Source organism: Branchiostoma floridae, chromosome 17 (assembly GCF_000003815.2).
Source record: "Branchiostoma floridae strain S238N-H82 chromosome 17, Bfl_VNyyK, whole genome shotgun sequence".
Classification (NCBI taxonomy): Eukaryota; Metazoa; Chordata; class Leptocardii; order Amphioxiformes; family Branchiostomatidae; genus Branchiostoma; species Branchiostoma floridae.
In genome coordinates, this window is record NC_049995.1 from 12,568,083 (window position 1) to 12,586,177 (window position 18,095).

The following is an 18,095-nucleotide window of genomic DNA, read 5'->3' on the forward strand; positions in this document are numbered from 1 at the left end:
TCCGAAAAAAACTTAATGTCCGGAGCCAAGTCCGGACTTGCAAAAAGCAATCTGTCACTTATATTCCCTTTTTTGTTCTAAACCATCTAAAACCTTCCATAGACAGTGAAATTTGCACTGGAAAAAGGCAAAAAACATTTCGTGTTTACACTGGCTGTATATAATTTGCATGTATTTTTCACATTGCATTTCAATTCATGCTAGAATGCAATTTTATATGCACCATGCGGACTTAAAGTCCGGACCTGAACCTGAACTGCTGGACCTGAATCCGGACCTGAACCTGAAGATGATTTTAGGTACGCACCACTATGGTATATGGCCGTACTTTCATACTCTGGAAGCCTCCATGCAGAGCATAGGCTCCGGCTACATCTTGGCGTTTTGTGAGGCGACCGCGAAACATAAAGAAAACGATACGAGCTAGAAAGCCCAATAAAACGCCTAAAACGTAAAATGATGTTGCCTAACCTCTGCCAGGAGAGTAGTATTAACTCTCATTAAAGACTCTCTCTACAAACTGTAGACAAACTGTGGACACTAGTTTTCAAAAGCGGATCTTATACTAGTAGGCAAAATTACTGCCTTTTATATGATAACCCTTAAACTGCCAAACCCGGATATATCCTGCACACATGTCCTTGATCCTGTGTGCCGCACCCGGACATATCCGGGATAGCGTATTCCAAGTAACAACTTTGCGCGCGTGTAGCGCACGAACCCTGGAAGTTAGGGACGTCAGCCTTGTTCAGGGGTTCCTTATTGGAGGTCAGCGGCCAACCCTGGCACTGATAGCATCTTATAGGGCTGAAACTCTAATGACATTATATGTCATTCCTCAGGACGATTCTTCGGAGGAATGATCCTGCTGATCACCCTCTCCTCAGTCATGACCATCTTCATCCTCGGTCTGCACTTCCGCGGTCCCAAACTCTACCCGGTCCCGATGTGGCTCCGTCCTGTGTTCTTCATGGGTCCTCCAAAGGTACCTGCATCTGTATCTGTTTCTGTATCTATACTTGAATACCACGGAAAAATTCATATTTCTCATGCAATTAGATAAACCATATATTATTGATTCCATTTGTCCTTATCTTTATAACTGTTTTAAGAAGCGAGAAGAAGTTGAACTTGTACATACTTGAATGTATTAGCATATGTAGAGATGATAAGATACCTTTTTTGTTGTTGTCAAAATTGTACCTTATCGCTAGCGCTACGACCTGTACTTAGCTTGTTTGAGCACAAATGTACAATAAAGGTCATTCATTCATTCATTCTATATAGCCGGTATAACGCAGCGCGGCAGCAGCTGGTTATATTACACTGAACGACCCGTCACACCTAATTTTTGTGCATCTATCTGCTAGCGTTCTTTAAAACTATCCAGAGAAGATGCCCCTACTGTTCTTGGTGATAACAAATTCCACTCTACTATAGTTCTCTGTTCTGGGAAAGAACGAACTTTTGAAAACATCAATCCTTGGTTGGTAACTCTAGTACTTGAAGGCATGACCGTTTACTGTTCATTTTAGAGCTGGTGTTAGATACTCATCAGTCGGTACGTCCACCAGTTTATTGGTCATTTTGTACATCATGCAAAGTTTTGACATTTTCCCATTGTCTTCAAGGTGTGGAAGATCGAGGTGGTGAGGAAAGAAGATGCGCAAACAACGAAGAAGAACGGAGTACCAGGAGACACTGCGCTATCCGACTCTGAGTTCTCGCGTACTATCGCGAGAATCGAACAAAGCATTTCCGATTTTGTCCAGGAGGAGGAGCTGAAACTGTATTACACAGCGTTGCGCAAGGAGTGGGAGCTATTGGCTAAACGGATTGACTTTTTCCTCTTAATGATATTTCTGGTCAGTTTTTTCATCACAACAGTCGCAATGCTTGCCTCTAGCTTAAGTTCAGACGTCGACTTAAAGGTGGGTTCGCACTAATCTCCAACCAGATCCACGGTGCGTAATGTATATTATGTCATACCTATGACGCGAAATGTTCGATACGGGTGTTCCGAACCGGGCCATAACTTCCGTATCGCACAGGTTCGAAAGGTGTATCACACGGGCTCCATTCAAATAAATCGAACTGTTTCGAGCGGGCCGAGTGCGGCGCCATCGAAAGTTCGAATACCTGATTCGGACGTTGGAACATTACTGTTGCAACACTTTTTGTTCGAGGGCACCAAATTTATTCAACTTCTGCCGCATTTCGCATCAAAACAGTGGTTTTCTCAGGTGGGTATGACATAAATGAAATACAACACGGTGTATTCCGCATCACCCTCGGTCCCAGCCCTCCCGGGGGTCGGATCACCCTCCGGCCTTCGGGCGATCCGACCCGCGGTCGGGCTGATACCTCGGGTGATACGGAATACACCGTGTTGTATTCTATATGTATCAAACTTCCCGTGCCCGTTTGACTCCCTTAGCCATCTACACTCCTTGGCCAGCTTTGATACTATCTTATGGCACCGTAGGATCTGCTTGGAGATTAGGTTCACACGTGTGTATTCAAGTCCGTATGAGGTCCGTATGGACGTCTTGGTTTCTACCTGGCCCTACAAGTCACTGGAAAATAGTAGAAATTGGACAAATATTGGACAACACGCCAGAAGAGTTAGCTGGGCGCAGATTATGCTCCACGGCTAACACCAATGGCATATTATGTATCTATATTTGTCAAAATTCTCCTATTTTTCAGCGACTTAAGGAGCCTGGTAGAGGCTAAAAATTCCATACGGACCTCATACGCACTTGACTATATACGCACGTGTGAACCCGGATTCAGAGCAAAAATCGTGTAGCATATACATTTTATGTAGCAACAAAAATAGCTTTGATTAAATTGAAAATGTATGGCAATCAAATTGTTTAAGCTAATTGTAAAAATTAATTTAAAAATGTATGAAGCCTTAACGAGGAAGGATTGCTTTGTATATATAGGATGTAAAATATCAATCTGTTATTGTATATATGGGTAGAGCGGCGTCTGTACTTTGAAGTAGCTGTGGTTGGTAACTTTGAAAGGAATAACCTCAAACCAAAAAGCGCCTAAGGCTAAATAGATTGTACTCGAAGCTAAATAAAGGTTGAGAAAAGTACAGTGTGTATTATTATCAACTTGTCGCTTCTCATCAAGGCAAGTGAGTTTTTATACATCACAAAACATTTTTGTCTTGCCATATTTTTCAAAACTATAGTTTGCAGAGACAAACACTAAGGGGTCAGCTGTTGGTCACGCCCAACGAAACATCGTATTGTATTTACAATTCATGCATAACAGTTTAATGTTTTATATTGTAGTTATTAAAAACATCAAAATGAAAGTTATATCCTGTACAAAAATACTCAATGATTAAACTGTTAGTACTTATTAAAATGAAGAAATATTTGAATGTTGCTTTGATTTGATTTGGATTTAACATTTAGTAAATTACATTCGTAAAGACAGTAAATATAAATCATACGAAAACGCTTTGACAAAGAAGATTTGCAAAGAAATCAACACCAGAAAAAATAATCAGAAATATTGCCAGTGTCTGTGTCCGTAAACAGACTTTTTATTCAGTTAAATTCAGTAATAGAAAGTTTACATACAAATATGTACTAATCGTAAATTACATTGTAATAGAATATCTACCTTTTTGCTAGATATAAGGTTCCGCCTTGTATGAGGTAACTAGTTTGCCCATGCTGAAAGGTGATCAGAATACTAGTACTCAAAATATTTTCCTGACCTATTATACCATCGTTCAAACAAGCTATTTTTCACATTGAAAATTCTATTATTACAAACTATGGAAACTTGCATGCATGAAAATACATAGATAATACGCAGAAGGTTAGAATAGATATTACATTGTACATATAATTATTCTTTTGCCGTGGCTGTATTTATCTTTTTACATGTATTAAAACACATTCGTATGTCTTTCTGGATTGAATAAAATTCGTTAAAAATCAAATATGTTTGTTACAAAGACTTAAATATCTGTTGATAGAAAATAGTTTTGCCAGCAAGTACCCAAATATGAATTGCCTAAGATTGTGTGTGCCCCTATTGATCTAGTGACTAAAACCTTTAAGCAAAAATAATCAGTTTTAACATCTTCACATATACTGTATCGCTATGAGTCAATATCAGACAAAAAATCAAAATAAATGTAGGTTAAATTATCATAGTAACAGCTGTCATTCTACGTACATCACCATTGTTTATGCTAACATCACCATATGTTATTTTCCTAAAGTGTCCATATTTACATTGATTCACAATGAAATCATTCATTTCGAAGTAGACTTAACACAAAAATTCTGAAACCTAAGATTTCATCAACCATATTTCAATTTTATCATACTTTATAAAGTGCGTCACTATTGTAGTTGGAAAGTTTCTCTACTGCAGTTAGCAATGTTTGCTATCACTGTACATTTGTTTGTTTAGCACCGCGGTGTCTTAAGTGAGTAAAAAGTAGAAAAAAAAGGTCCGAAATTTTCATCGATCACATGTGCACATTTTAATAATTAGCATAATTTATCACTTAATTATTATTGTGTTTCTCATTGAATATGATCACGTTTGGGGCTAATGCGATGTATTGAAAGCAGTGATTTGAATCTAATCTCTCGGCGATGGTAACTACGTAGAAAAATTGATAATTTTTATCAAAAACGGAAATGATCACTTTTTTGCTGATTTTGTTTATTTCAACTCGTGAGGGGGTTAGCAATCGGTTTGGTTTTAGTCAGAAGAGGTTTGGTATTCTGTGGCTAGAGGTCGGGATGGTTGGAACAAGGTTATTCTAGATAGCCCTGGGCTCAATCGGGAGTAAGTCATTTATTGGTCGGGAGATTTTTAATAGGCGCATGATAGGCTTGGCATATAAAACTGGTTAGACTGCTCCTGAATTACCGCGTTATACACCTTTCTCACGTGCCGTCCATGGTAGATCGAAAACGAGGTCAATGAGGCAAACAAAAGACTGTCCATGATAAATTAGCAGTTCAGCCAATAACAGCCTGGCAATTAGGAAAGCGACCAATAAGAAAATGGCTGCATGTCCGTCAAATATTTGCATTATTATGTTTTATTATATCGTTGTTATGCATCTCTTAAGGGACTGTGTGACCAGTCTTCGCTTCTCTAAATTGCTTCATCTTTCAGTGCATAACACTAGTTATAATATTTATCATTTGATCATATTTGTGCGGTTTGTGGGAAAACTAAACAAATGGGAGCTGATTTTAGAAATAAGTTTGGTCTTTTTGTCTCAATGACCTCGTTAAATCTATCATGGCCGCCGCGTGAGAAAGGTATATATTAGTTGTCTAGTGGGCGTGACCCGTAGCCGACTTGTAATTAGGGTTTACCAGATCGGAGACAAGCATGGAAATGGTCATGACGACAAAGGCGAGCAGAAAAATCACCAAGAGACACTTGTCGATTTGTCTGGCCAAGAATTCCCACTCCTTACGTAAACCCATGGTGAAAGATTTCTTCTCGTAATCTTCTACAAAGTTGGCGACGCATTGTTCAATTCTCGCGAGAGAGCGCGAGATCGCCGTGACGTCAGGGTTGGATGACTTAGTACCTCCGTTGACCTTCGCTTTGCTCTCATCGTCCTTCCTGACGACTTTGACCTTCAGCACCTTTATAACATTACATACGTTTAGTATACATTTTCAGTTATGTATATGTTATTACATTATATCATTCATTATTATTACTACTACTTTATTACTATTACTTCTACATAATCCATATTAAGTTTGTTAGAATCAATCATATTTTGTTAATCATTGTTTTTATACATCTTCTACATACAAAATCCAGGTAATGGCTTCTGACATTTAAATTGACCTTTGATCTCCCACCTTCACTCTAAGTTACCTTAGTTGATTCTGATATAACGTCCTTGGTTGATTTTGTTACTTTTCTGTTGTATTAATTGTACAAGATTTGTTGCCTATGTTTTGTTTTTATCGTTTATGAATTGTAGAACTCCAGGAAGTGGAATAGTGATACTACATTAAGTCACGTTATCACTGATGGAGATCCCCATAAAACAAACAAACAAACAAACAAACAAACCTTGGGAGGACCCATGAAGAACATGGAGCGGAGCCACTGTGGGACGGGTTTGACTTTTGGACCTTGGAAATGCAGGCTGAGGACGAAGATGGTCATGACCGACGACAGGGTGACCAAGAAGATGACACCTCCGAAGAATTTTCCTGAGAAAAGTAAATAAGAACGTTAGAGGCACTTATACACATGGGTTTAACATTATGTCTTCAAGCTGTGGAAATAAAAGGAAAACGGTAAAGGAATAGATCTAGTGCTTTTTCTTAAATGACACATTTGGTCAACACCAATCTTACTTCAATACTTGGACAATGTTGCGCCGTTTACTACCAGTTTTCAATATGCTTTTTTTTTGCTAGTCCAACCTCTCGATTCGTCAGTTTGATTTGATTGTTGATTTTAAGATGTATATATTCATTATCCACAATGTAATGATTTTGATACCCTGCTGTCCTCAAGCATGAATTGAAATGTCCGTGCTCTGATACGTAAATGCCAATCAATTGATAAACCGATACTATTACTATGCTAAAAGAGACAACAGTGAAGAAAATACTTTGATGAAAGTTAGATTTTTGATATGTTCTCGTTGGTTCAGTAGAGCTTATGCTTACCTATCAGCGGTATGTTTATTGATGTCGGAGGTAGCTTGTCTATCACCAGCTGGAAGAAGACGATCAGTGATAACAGCGTTGTGATGCTCATGGCCAACTTCTCACCTGTACCTGAAGACAAACAAAACCCCAAAAGAGCTAATATTCCAAGGAGAACACTCGGCCCCACCACGTAGTAGCTATAGTACAGTGCCCTACGCGATATTTCTACGGTGTACTCAATAGTCGAAAAATGTCCCCCCGAAAGGTTCCTGTGGATGTGAATGTCTGCGTCAAAGGATAGAAGCTCCCACTCTCCGTTTAGTATGAACTCTCCGGTGAATCCCTGTGACGACACGTTCACCAATTCGAGCTTGTTTTCCGCATAGGTCCAGGAGCCGAACTCCAGCGGACATCTTTGGACGTCGTAGGGGAAAAGGCTGACGTCCAGGAGACAGGGGCTGCGGACGGTGACCGGATATGGCCAGAACACGTCACCGGTGTGCTGGATGATGGCGTTGGTATCCGGAGTCGCCGACCAACCTTCGTCGTGGATCCTGTCAACAGTAGATAATAAGTGTTAAGTTTAAAACAATATACTGTGACGCCGTGTGTGGCATAACTGATAGAGCGTTCGGCTCGGAATCTAGAGGTCCCGAGTTCGATACCCGCCATGCCCCCCGTCGTTGTGCGCTTGTGAAAGGTACTTAACATGACCTCCCTCACTTCATCCAGGTGCAAAAATGGGTACCTGACTTCGGTCAGGGAGGCAAAAAAAGACTAACTTTATCTTCTGTCTGTACTGTGTACGTGGCACTGTTGATATAAGTACTAGCTTGAAAGCAGTGCCACAATGTTATCGTCTGTCCAAAACCAAATAGAAAACAAACAACATAAAATACCGACACCAACATCCAATAGATTCTCATTAAATTAGACATTAAACTAATTTAAGATACGCCAAAAAGCTATTACTCAAGCAACTGGATATGATTTTGGAAGCGGTCAGACGTTGCAGACAGTATCTATTGTAATTAGTCAGTGAGGTGGGAGAGATCTGGTAGAAACATGTACAGATTTTATTCTACCTATGAATAGTTAAAGCCTTTTTCTATCAGATATCCTCAGTGACGAAAGGTAGTGCTAGTGGTGGATACTATCTGGTCGAAACAGGTTTTAAAACTAACATCCATAAAATTTACATACCTTGCACGTGCCTTATCATCATTTTGTGCTTTGTCAAAGTTTTTGAAGTCTATCTAGATTTCAAGCTCTTCAATGGCAGAGGTCTTTGAACATTTAACTTCAGGCCACACCAACACAACATATTCGTAACACTGCTAGGAAACTAGTTATAAATTTATGATTTTTCCATTGTTTTAACATGTCGTTCACGGTTTTTAATTCAGACTGCCAGGAGGAGTGTTATGTCCATGCAAGTATCGTTTGATAACCCAGTCTACTACTTCTACTACATATTGTCGTTTTAAGGGTGGTTTACCTGTTATACAGGACGGTGTCTGGCCGCCATATTGTCTCACTGTTGATGTGGAGCTCAGTAATGCCGCCGTTCTCTTCGGGCTTCCAGGTGAGAAACTTGTCAGTCCACGACTGTCAATCAATCAATCAATCAATCAGTCAGTCAGTCAATCAATCAATCAAACTAAAAAAATCATAATTCAATGGAAGAAATCTAGTGAGGTACAATTCAATAGACTCTGAATATTATTAATCATTAAGATCATAGTGATTCTTAATCATCGTGGATAGTAGTTTAGATTTACCTGGCGTATCCATAGATTCGTTGTCAGTACCTGCTCCTTCGTGTCCTGGTAAATGAAAATAGAACGGTGTTATCAAAGTGAACAATAGATACAGACTAGCGAGTATTCTGCACTTTTCAATAATCATAGTTATCATATTTTTTACCTTTTCTCCGACGAGCATGAATGACGATCATATTTTATTTATACTGACAATATTATAGTCATGCACTTCTAAGTCCAGTAAATATGAGCAAGTGTTTCATTGGAGCTCATCTGTACTGGTATTAGTCATAGTAAAATGCTAAACTATCTTCAAACACAAATAAAAGTATACACGGATAAAATTTTCAACGCCATTCCTGGTGTAACCTTACAGTCTGGTCTCGAGGTTGACATCTTGCAAAGGTGATAGTCGCCTGTTATGTTAATCCTTCCACAAATGTGGTAAAACTTAATAAAGTAAATGAATTATCGTACCAGTTGTACAATCTGTGCCAGGGCCACGTCAAAGTAGACGGTAGTGATGTCCGAGGGGTGTTGAACCGGCCGTGCGCTGGTGGAGTAGTTTATCAGAAGCTTGGAGATGACATCATGTTCAGATACCGCACCACCTGTGCGCAGAGTAGAAATGATAATGGGAATAGTGGGAAAATGATAAGAACTCATGTAAAAAAAATCACGGGTCTTATAATATTGGGGCAAGTGTGCAGATGTTGACACACTAGCAGCACCAAATCCGTAGGTGTTTTGGCACCTTTAGACAGATTAGCCGTGAGGCTCGTTGGGCGTCACTCGACCGTCATGGGGGCAGGGGCATGGCGAGTATCGAGGTCAGGACCTGCTGATTCTGATTCCAACATTCTAGTTTTTGCGCCATACAGACACCCCATGTAAAGCATGCAGAACATACAGGGGGTTCATTGACGTCATAAAAATAATAATTTCAATCCTCTAACGACTATGTTGGCGGGTAATTAAGCAGTAGCATCTTCGTGTGGCTATCAAACGTACACTGTAATTCAACATGGCGCAGATGAATTCAAATGAAAAGGCACGTGTCGACACATGCGGGCACGTGTCGGTTGGCTGTCTCTATCTCTTACAAAAACTACAGTGACTTTCGTATAGTCAACATTGAAGTATGGAATAGGGGTACAGAACAAATCTTAGACTTCTACTGACTAAACAATACAGGATTACAAACGTGAGTGCCATCGACTTTTCTAATCACAAAATAATCTTTCATGTATTAACCTAAAGAACTATCTGACTTTCTGTCGCACCCAGGCAACTTGTATTGAAAGGCAGCTGCCATCATGAAAAGGTTTTTAGACGCTTTACCTTGTAGAAGAACAGTAGACCACAGACAGACAAATAGAAGAGCTGTCCAGGTAGAGGTGATGACCCTTGCTGACATCATTAGTTAAGCTTGGCTGCAAAACATAATAAATCGCTTGACCTTATAGCAGGCAAATGAAAAAGATCAGTATATACAACTCATGTTTTAAAAACTGACTGGAAAAGAGCACGTATAACACATATTTCGAGGCCATGGTCCTCCGTTTCAGAGGGTCAAAATTTACGTAACCTTTATCAGCTTTGTATAAATGTTACATCACGTTAGGGCATGCTTTTTTTCAGCGCCATCTTATAAGCTTATTGGTCGTCATTGTAAAAGCTGTTACTGTGCCGAGACGGAATCAAAACGACGCATGTATCCTCAATTTTATTTAGTTTTACTGGTACAACAAAGACAAATCCTCGAAAGGCCCGGTATCAGGAACAAATCCTCAAGTATATAAAACCGGAATGAATTTTCTTCAGGCATTTCTTGGAATAATTTCAAAATATTTTTTTTTGTAAAGTTTAGTAGAATATGAAAATCATCGCCTTCAAACACAAACTTGCCACGTTTACGTTCCGCCATTTTGTTGGTGTGACGTCACATGCCTATCAAGCCTAGCCTTGTTTTTGCTGTGTACTGCATATCCCCAGTTTGGTTTCTCGAAACGCGCCCTTAGATTTATTTACCGGCATACAAAAACAATCATACTACAGCTGATAATGACATAGGAGGGACTCTAATGAAAGACAAATGTTCGTAGGGGTCTATTACTACGTTTTTGCTGTTGGTGGCGTTCTTGAAACAAAGAACGGTAGATTTCAACCTATCGTTTCCCAAGAGAAACGCTAAAAGTGTGTGCAAATATATTATAAAAAGTACTTCCTTACCTTCTGGTATTAAACAATGGTCGTTGAGAAAGGACGCACAATCAGACATGCAAATGAAGAGAACGTTTCCGAATCGCCACAGCTCGTGACATTTGTTGATCTAACAAACGGTTATGTGAGTGAAGGTGTTACGTAAAACGCTAGTACTATCAATTACTTTCGCATCATTAACAATTTGAAGCAACTGCCATCTTGAAACACTAACAAAGACAACAAAGAAAGAAAGATCAAACAGATATGGCAATGGAGGTATGAACAGATAAACAAAACATATGCTATAGTAAACTACTGTCTACAACGAATTGTAGGATACGTAAGATCTTAAAAACGGAAAAGCCACACAACTTATCTATTAATGGTATTTATTTCATATTTAAAATATTATACTAATAAAGTAGCATGGATAATCATGAATGGTACTTGGAAGTTTTTTGAATAAAACATTCACGGGTCTTAGTGGCAAGTGTGCAGATGTTGACACACTGGCAGCACCAAATCCGTAGGTGTTTTTGTAACCTTTAGACAGATTAGCCATGAGGCTCGGTGGGCGTCACTTCACCGGCATGGGGGCAGGGGCATGGCGAGTATCGAACTCAGGATCTACTGATTCTGATTCCAACGCTGTTGCCCCACACAGACACCCAATAATAAACAAATTGCAAAAATGTATAGTGTCACATGAAATATTTTTTATTGAAAAAAATAGGCTGAAGATCTTATGCATGATTTGGTTCCCACGGTAATCATCGATGATTAAATGAAGTGACGAAGCTTAATAAGTTGGTAATTGACCTGTGAGAGGATCCGGCCTTCAGCTGCCGATGCCAAAGGTGAACACATCTTAAAATAGAGCCGATGTGACTGAACGTATTTAATCATCACTGACAGTACCTTAATGTACAAACAACAACTAGAATAGTTTTATGTATCAGAGATATCCTAACATTCATCAGCTCCAAAGTCGCACAAACGCTTGAAATCTTATCCACCCAACCATCAGTTCCAAAGTACAGTGAAATCGCGTATCGGTAAAAGTGTTGAACAATTCACCTTTTCTAGGTTGGATATTTTTTCTTGCCTGGGATTCGTTAGCTATTTGAGTAAAACCCAATTTCTGTTGTCAATAACCTGAGCGTGCATTACATAACCAATCTCCCAACGCAACGGGTAAACATGGCGTCTAGTCGTCCGACCAGTTTTGTCCTTGCGTTTTGGCTGCGTTCGCATTGGGTTGGTGATTCGACTTAGCCACGTGGAATAAACTGAGTTATGAATTCATACACGTCCACAAAAATGCAACGAGTTTGATTCCTGTCAATGACATTTTTGACAACAATGCACCGGAGTTTGCTTTTGATCAACATGTGAATTTCTTCAGAGATCGGTGACCATGTTTATGGATGTTGGTTTATGAATGGTGTTCAAACTTCGACCTTCCCCCGAATGCTTTATCTCGTGAATGAATAGGCACTGCGCCTGACGATCCAATTAACGATTTTGTGCTTGGCCGATTTTCAAAGAAATTCTTACTCTTACGTAAGACACTTTCCCACGATTTATCTTTTGAATCAGCTGCCACGTGGCAACATTATCGAAAAAAATCAAATGGACAAGCTTAATGATGTCATCAACGTTATTATCAGATTCCAATGAAATACATATATGTTTTCATAACCAAGTAGCAAAAGACAAAGACGATTGTGGGATTCGATGGATTTAAGTTAATTTTTAGATGACTGTGGGGATAGATTTACATGGTTATCCCATGGACAAGCAAGTTGAAAACATCAAGAAAACGGTACATACATCACAAGGAAAACGCCTAAATTTTTATTTTTCACTGCAGAAAAAAAAAGTTGTTAATCAATCTTTTAACCTTACGTGTGTACGATAATGGGCGTCAAGGCAATGCAGATCGATGCTGCAGTACCAATCAAAGTCATACGAGGGCGTTGTACGGTGTGTTACATTGGACCTTAAGCTTCAGTGATTACATTCCCCTTGCATTACGATCACCAAGGGTTCACACAGTCATTTAAAGATACTAAGATTCAAGTATCTAAGTGTGTACATTTCAGCAGACAGTTTAGACTTGACAGACGCACAATTTCTACCATAAAAAAATTAGCCCGGCTATATTCAGTAATATAGCAGATGATGTGTCTTTTGTCACTTACAAAAGGTAGTGGATTCTACCTGAAACGTCTGACCGTTTCCAAAATCATATCCAGTTGCTTGAGTAATTGTTATTTGGTGTATCTTGTTAATATCTGAATACCTAACCTTCATCGCCGTATAATGTGTCTTTTGATGTGCAGAAACTTAACATTCCATTGCATCCATTAAGAAACAGCACAGCCGTCGATGACAAAGAGGTGGAATGCAGTACCCGAAACAAGCAGCAGAGGTCGCTCGAGAACTGCTAGATTACAGGAGAGAGATGCCAGATGTGACTACACAGGCACACCTAGCGAGTAACGAGGATACAGCAAGGAGTTAAAGATGGTAAGGGGTAAAAATCGACAGCAAAAGACGCAAACATTAACAAAAGAACTGTAATACCAGATTTGGACAGTGTAATTCGAGACTGTGGATGAATACTACGGAATAATCCCAACACTGCCCCCATTAGATAGCATCTGTTCTCAAAGTCATTTTTTTCTTAAATTCTATGTAAACTATTCTTTATCATGTCATATATTTTGTTGCAACGTTTTCAGTTTCTTCTTCAAAAAAATTCTTCCAATCATTTGCTATCCATGCACATGTGTATTATTTTTTCCTTTCAAATCTTAATCTTTCCTACCTACTTAGCAGCCTGCGTTATATTTACATATGGCAATTTGGAAAAACAATATCTATGCTCTTTCACTTTATTCCTAAAAGCTTCACATATTCAAGGAATAGTAGAAGCTAGCTCCCGGTAAAGTATAAATCTAAAAATATAACGCTAAACAAGTCACATAAGAACAACAACTACAAGTTTGTTCAATCCAGATTGGAATGACATCATGATTCTTGGCGTTGTTATGCCAAGAGTTGTTGATTGACAGCGGATATTGCAGTCATACAGGCAGCAGTAAAAAGGATACTGCTGGCATTCATTTCGTATAAATCCTCACAATAACATCACCGGTGTTCAACATTTTCCTTAATTACTTTTCCCTTTGGTCTGGTGGACAGTACTGACATGTAAAAGGCATCAGACGTGAAGTGATCAACTTTTGCCAAACTTAGGAGTCGCTTTGTCTATTGTCCCTACAGCGGCATTAAACAAAACAATTGTTACTCTGTGACTGGAGGGTAACCTCCAGCAACAGAGTCTCCAAAGGGTCTAAAACGCTCAGCATTGGGAAAATGTATAGTGAAAATTTTCCAGCATCACAAGGGTTAAGATCAGAGAAAAACGACATTATGAAGAGCAATATGAGAACCTGCCGAAAAAAGGTGGCTTTGCCTCGGGAAACCGCGTACACTAATTAGCACACACGTCTTACAGGACATGCCAACTGTCCGGGTTTCTCGGGCCCTCCAGACCGTTTCTCACCACAGTTTGCAGAAGTGTTCTCAAGATTAGGCGCGGTTGTAAAACGCCACTGGGCAGAGAGGTGGCCAGGAATGTTTCCCAGAGCATAGGCTATAGCAGACCGTGTTTCGTTGCCGTACAGAGTATTTAGATGCGACTTTCGTGTGAGTATGCCCTGTGGGCGAGCGGTATCTGCTATTGTGTACGGCGGAAAGGGTACGGCGATATTTCTAGCGGGTACAGCGTAAATTTATGGGTACGGCAGAAAAGGAATTTCATGGGGGTGAATATGAGAACCTTCCGAGAAAAAGTAGCTTTGCGTTAGGAAATCGTGCACACTAATGAGCACACACGTCTTGCAGGACATGCCAACTGTCACGGCTCTTAGCCTGTATTCCGGGCGTTACGGGCGGCCGGGCGTCTTAGGCCACATCTCAGCACCCTTAAGACACAAGACAACATAGCCTCACGGTCCGGGCACGGTAGGAATGCGGCATGTGCTGGTGTCGGGATTATCGGTCTTTAAGAAGATGTCAGCTTTTCTGGCCTCCTTTGTAGACTTTGGGTGGGACTGTTTTTTATTTTGTGGGGTGGGGAGTGACTGGCGTTGGTTCGCCATTTTCAACGTTGGTTAGCTTTCTTTCATATCGGGAAAGGGAGTTTGCCGTGGAAGGGAGTTTTGCCCCACCTCGAGGCCCCTTTTCCGGTATAAGAGAACCTATCCAACGTTGAAAATGGCAAGACAACAAATCCCCCTCCCCCCTCCCCCATAAAATAAAAGCCAGCCCCGCTCGAAATCTGCGAAGGAAGCTAAGCTTCTTTTTCTTTTTTTCCAAAATAACATGAAGGACTTTGCAAAAACGTGGTGTCATGTAGCTTAGCGTTAGGGTGTTTAGCGAAAGGCCCATTGGTCCTGGGTTTGAGTCCCTGATATGTTTCGACGTTGTGCCCTTGGGAAAGGTACTTTATACGACTTTCCTTACTTCACTCATGGGAAAATGTGTATCTAGCTTCGGTTAGGGCCGTCCCTCGAGCTCGGATAGGACGTTAAGTGGAGGTTCCGTGTTCGAGGACACCCACACCTCAACCATGAAAAAGAACCGATCACACTGATCGAAAACTTCCTGATGTGAGTGTATCAAAAAATCTGTCCAGATCTAGATATGCAGCTTGTACACTCAGTAAAAACCTATCCTAGTGTGTTTACCGGGTATGCAATACAAACTAACAAACAACAAAAAGGCACTGCTAAAGATGTAAGGCAGAACCACACATCTGCTTCGATATTGCTCACTCTCACATAAAACTCCACTTTTATCTGCGGCACCTGTTTTTTCTTGACCGCATTCTAAACACAGTGCTTATTGATATGGTGTTGCTTAGGTAATACGTACAGGAAGACAGTTATAAAGAAGCGTCTAGACACAGGTAAACTCAAATTTACCGTCTGAACTGACCGTTTCCTGTATTGATAAACTATGACGAGATTTGGTGAGTTCAACAACAAAAGAACAGCGACCAGGAAACCAGCAAGTAGATAAGTATAAAAAGCGATCGAGAAGAACGCGAGTACAGGAAACCAGCAAGTAAATAAGTTTAAAGTACATATTGAACAGTAGTCCGATAAGTATATTTAAGTGGAAGTAGTGCTCAGACAATCGTTGAATGTATACGTAACTCGAAATGTAACGAACATTCGCCCGATAACAATCAAACTATTTTAGACTGTTATAGCTCAATGGACAATGAACACGACCACACCTAGCTGTGTTTTTGTTGCAACTACAATTACTACATGGACGTTGCGAGAGTTTACTTAGATGCAATTGACTTTACGATTTTCATTACTATGTTTCTGGAAAGTCGTTAATGGTGCAGTAACATTTATATGGACATGTCATCGACAAAATAAAACAATATTTTTGTAATATTTTCATGTTTTTAGTCCTTGAAGTTTATAAAAGTTCGATTAGTGAGAATTAAGAAGGATTTTTAAATCTATTTTCCTACCTGAAGACCATTAAGTTTACAACTGACAAAGGAAATGAAGAAGATATTTGACATCTCGCACCTGGTATTACCTCTGTCTCTTACACCTTAATTCAGTATTTGCCGTGTCTATAGAGAACACGGGGCGTGACTAAATCGACGTAACTTTATCAGTCGAGGACCACTAAGCTACAATTAGAAGAGAGGTGCGAAATGCAAAGTCAAACAAACTTATACGGTTGAAAAGGGCCGGCGAATTTTGAGTGAAAGTATTCCTTTCCTTGGTGATGTGTTTAGATGTGTTTGTCCGGAAAATCGCATTCACAACTAGAGTTCGGGGACCTCATACCTCCATGAAATATTTATTGCTTTTTTGTGGATAGTATGTATGTTTATAGTCGGTTGTATTTGAGAGTAATGGTTATATAATATAAATGTTATGGGAAAGTAGTGGTGTATTTATTTAATGACACAGAGGATGTCCATCTGATTAGTAATTACCAAAATGTGACACTTAATTGTGTAATGTGCGTTTAAGAGGTCGACGGCATATGGTAGCGTGGTGTTCCTTAAGCTTGATGTTTGGCATTTAAAATGTCTAAGGTTGTCAGCATTGTTGAGGTTCGACTATGTGCCTCAGAGCTGTGTGGTGGGAGGAAGTTGGGAATCTCAGAAAGAAGAAGGGATGTGGCCAACTTTAGTCAGATGGTGATTTGATTTTCCACCAATATGTCATAACATCAGCTGTTCACACGGTACAAAAAAGAGATGCACACTTTCCTCTGACAGCCCTACACCAACTGTAAGATGAATACTTGGCGCCAACCCCGCCTGCTAAAAAACAAGTACCATTGGCTACGAAAGAGACAACTAACAACTGTCCCTTATCGTAACAAAATCAGAACATCTGTTTCGCCCATAAAACTTCTGACACCCAACCCAGATGAGAGGACCTAATGGCATTTTAATCACCATGTCACTCAAATCAGCAGTACAGTATGTGAGACATCCATACCTGTTAAGCATTATCGTTAAATGTACCTCAACTTCTTACAATTATACTTACGCTTCACATCTCCATGATATCCTAAGCAGACATGAATAAAACTAATTATCATATTAAAAAAACTCGGGGTTCCCCAAACAGCTGTCACCTCACCATCTGCTTGGAGCTAAGCCCATTAACAAACACATAAAGCACGATGCCTGTACCAGTATATCTCAAATATAGGGGTGATTTCTGATATTATTACATCGATTATAACGACAGATACGGCTCCCAAAATCTCATCGATTCGAGCTTTCATCACACCCCACCAACACAACAAGTATGAAACCAATCCATCCAGCCGTTCTTGAGTAATCATCTACACAGACAGAGACACATAACAGAAAATATAACCTCCATTCCATGACATTTCATGGAGGTAATAAGCGTAATTACCATTGCGGTACATCTTGTATGAAATAGAAAGTATGAGTGAGATGTAAAGAGTATGTAATCGAAAAGAAAGTAAATGTCGCTAGTAATAAGAAAGCGGTCTATTGGATGACAAGGATGAGTTTTACAGAAGTTTGTTTTCCTTTGTAGTGCCTAAACATTTACTTGTAGGAATGGAAGGTCAAAATGCGAATTTAGGCAGGTGAAATACCTTAAATCGACTCAGATTTCCCTCTATGATCCATTGAGCTGAATGAAATGGTAGAAAGCAGCAGGAATTTGTTAAAATTGGCAATAGGACTTTGCTCGCTTCATGACTAAAACCCTATCTTCTCAGTTATTTAACCTATTCGAGCTTATTTTTACACCTTTTCTGTTCGATAGCGATACCTGTTAGATAGCTATAACAATTTCAAAATGGCCGTCTTTTGACAGAAACATTTTTACATTTCCGT

At 39.7% G+C, this 18,095-nt stretch overlaps 3 protein-coding genes across 3 annotated transcripts in view; 2 read left to right on the forward strand and 1 right to left on the reverse strand.

Annotated features, from left to right (window-relative positions):
- LOC118404281 (neuronal acetylcholine receptor subunit alpha-9-II-like) overlaps positions 1-526 on the forward strand; it is a 3,726-nt gene extending 3,200 nt beyond the window's left edge. The window contains exon 6 of the mRNA XM_035803347.1: positions 481-526. Coding sequence (XP_035659240.1) covers positions 481-526 — 46 coding nt within the window. The remainder of the gene's footprint in view (positions 1-480) is intronic.
- A 320-nt stretch (positions 527-846) lies between these two features.
- Positions 847-1,990, forward strand: LOC118404971 (acetylcholine receptor subunit alpha-type unc-38-like). The gene is made up of 2 exons (XM_035804370.1): positions 847-985; positions 1,632-1,990. The coding sequence occupies exons 1-2, from the start codon at positions 860-862 to the stop codon at positions 1,944-1,946; spliced, it is 441 nt and encodes a 146-aa protein (XP_035660263.1). The 5' UTR covers positions 847-859; the 3' UTR covers positions 1,947-1,990.
- Positions 1,991-5,336: 3,346 nt separating this feature from the next.
- On the reverse strand, positions 5,337-10,379 carry LOC118404282 (neuronal acetylcholine receptor subunit alpha-10-like). Its single transcript, XM_035803348.1, has 7 exons — positions 10,370-10,379; positions 8,930-9,063; positions 8,471-8,521; positions 8,188-8,297; positions 6,708-7,243; positions 6,088-6,242; positions 5,337-5,657 (listed from the first exon to the last, which is right to left on the reverse strand). Exons 1-7 carry the CDS (start codon positions 10,377-10,379, stop codon positions 5,337-5,339), a joined length of 1,317 nt encoding a protein of 438 aa, XP_035659241.1.
- Positions 10,380-18,095: the final 7,716 nt, after the last annotated feature.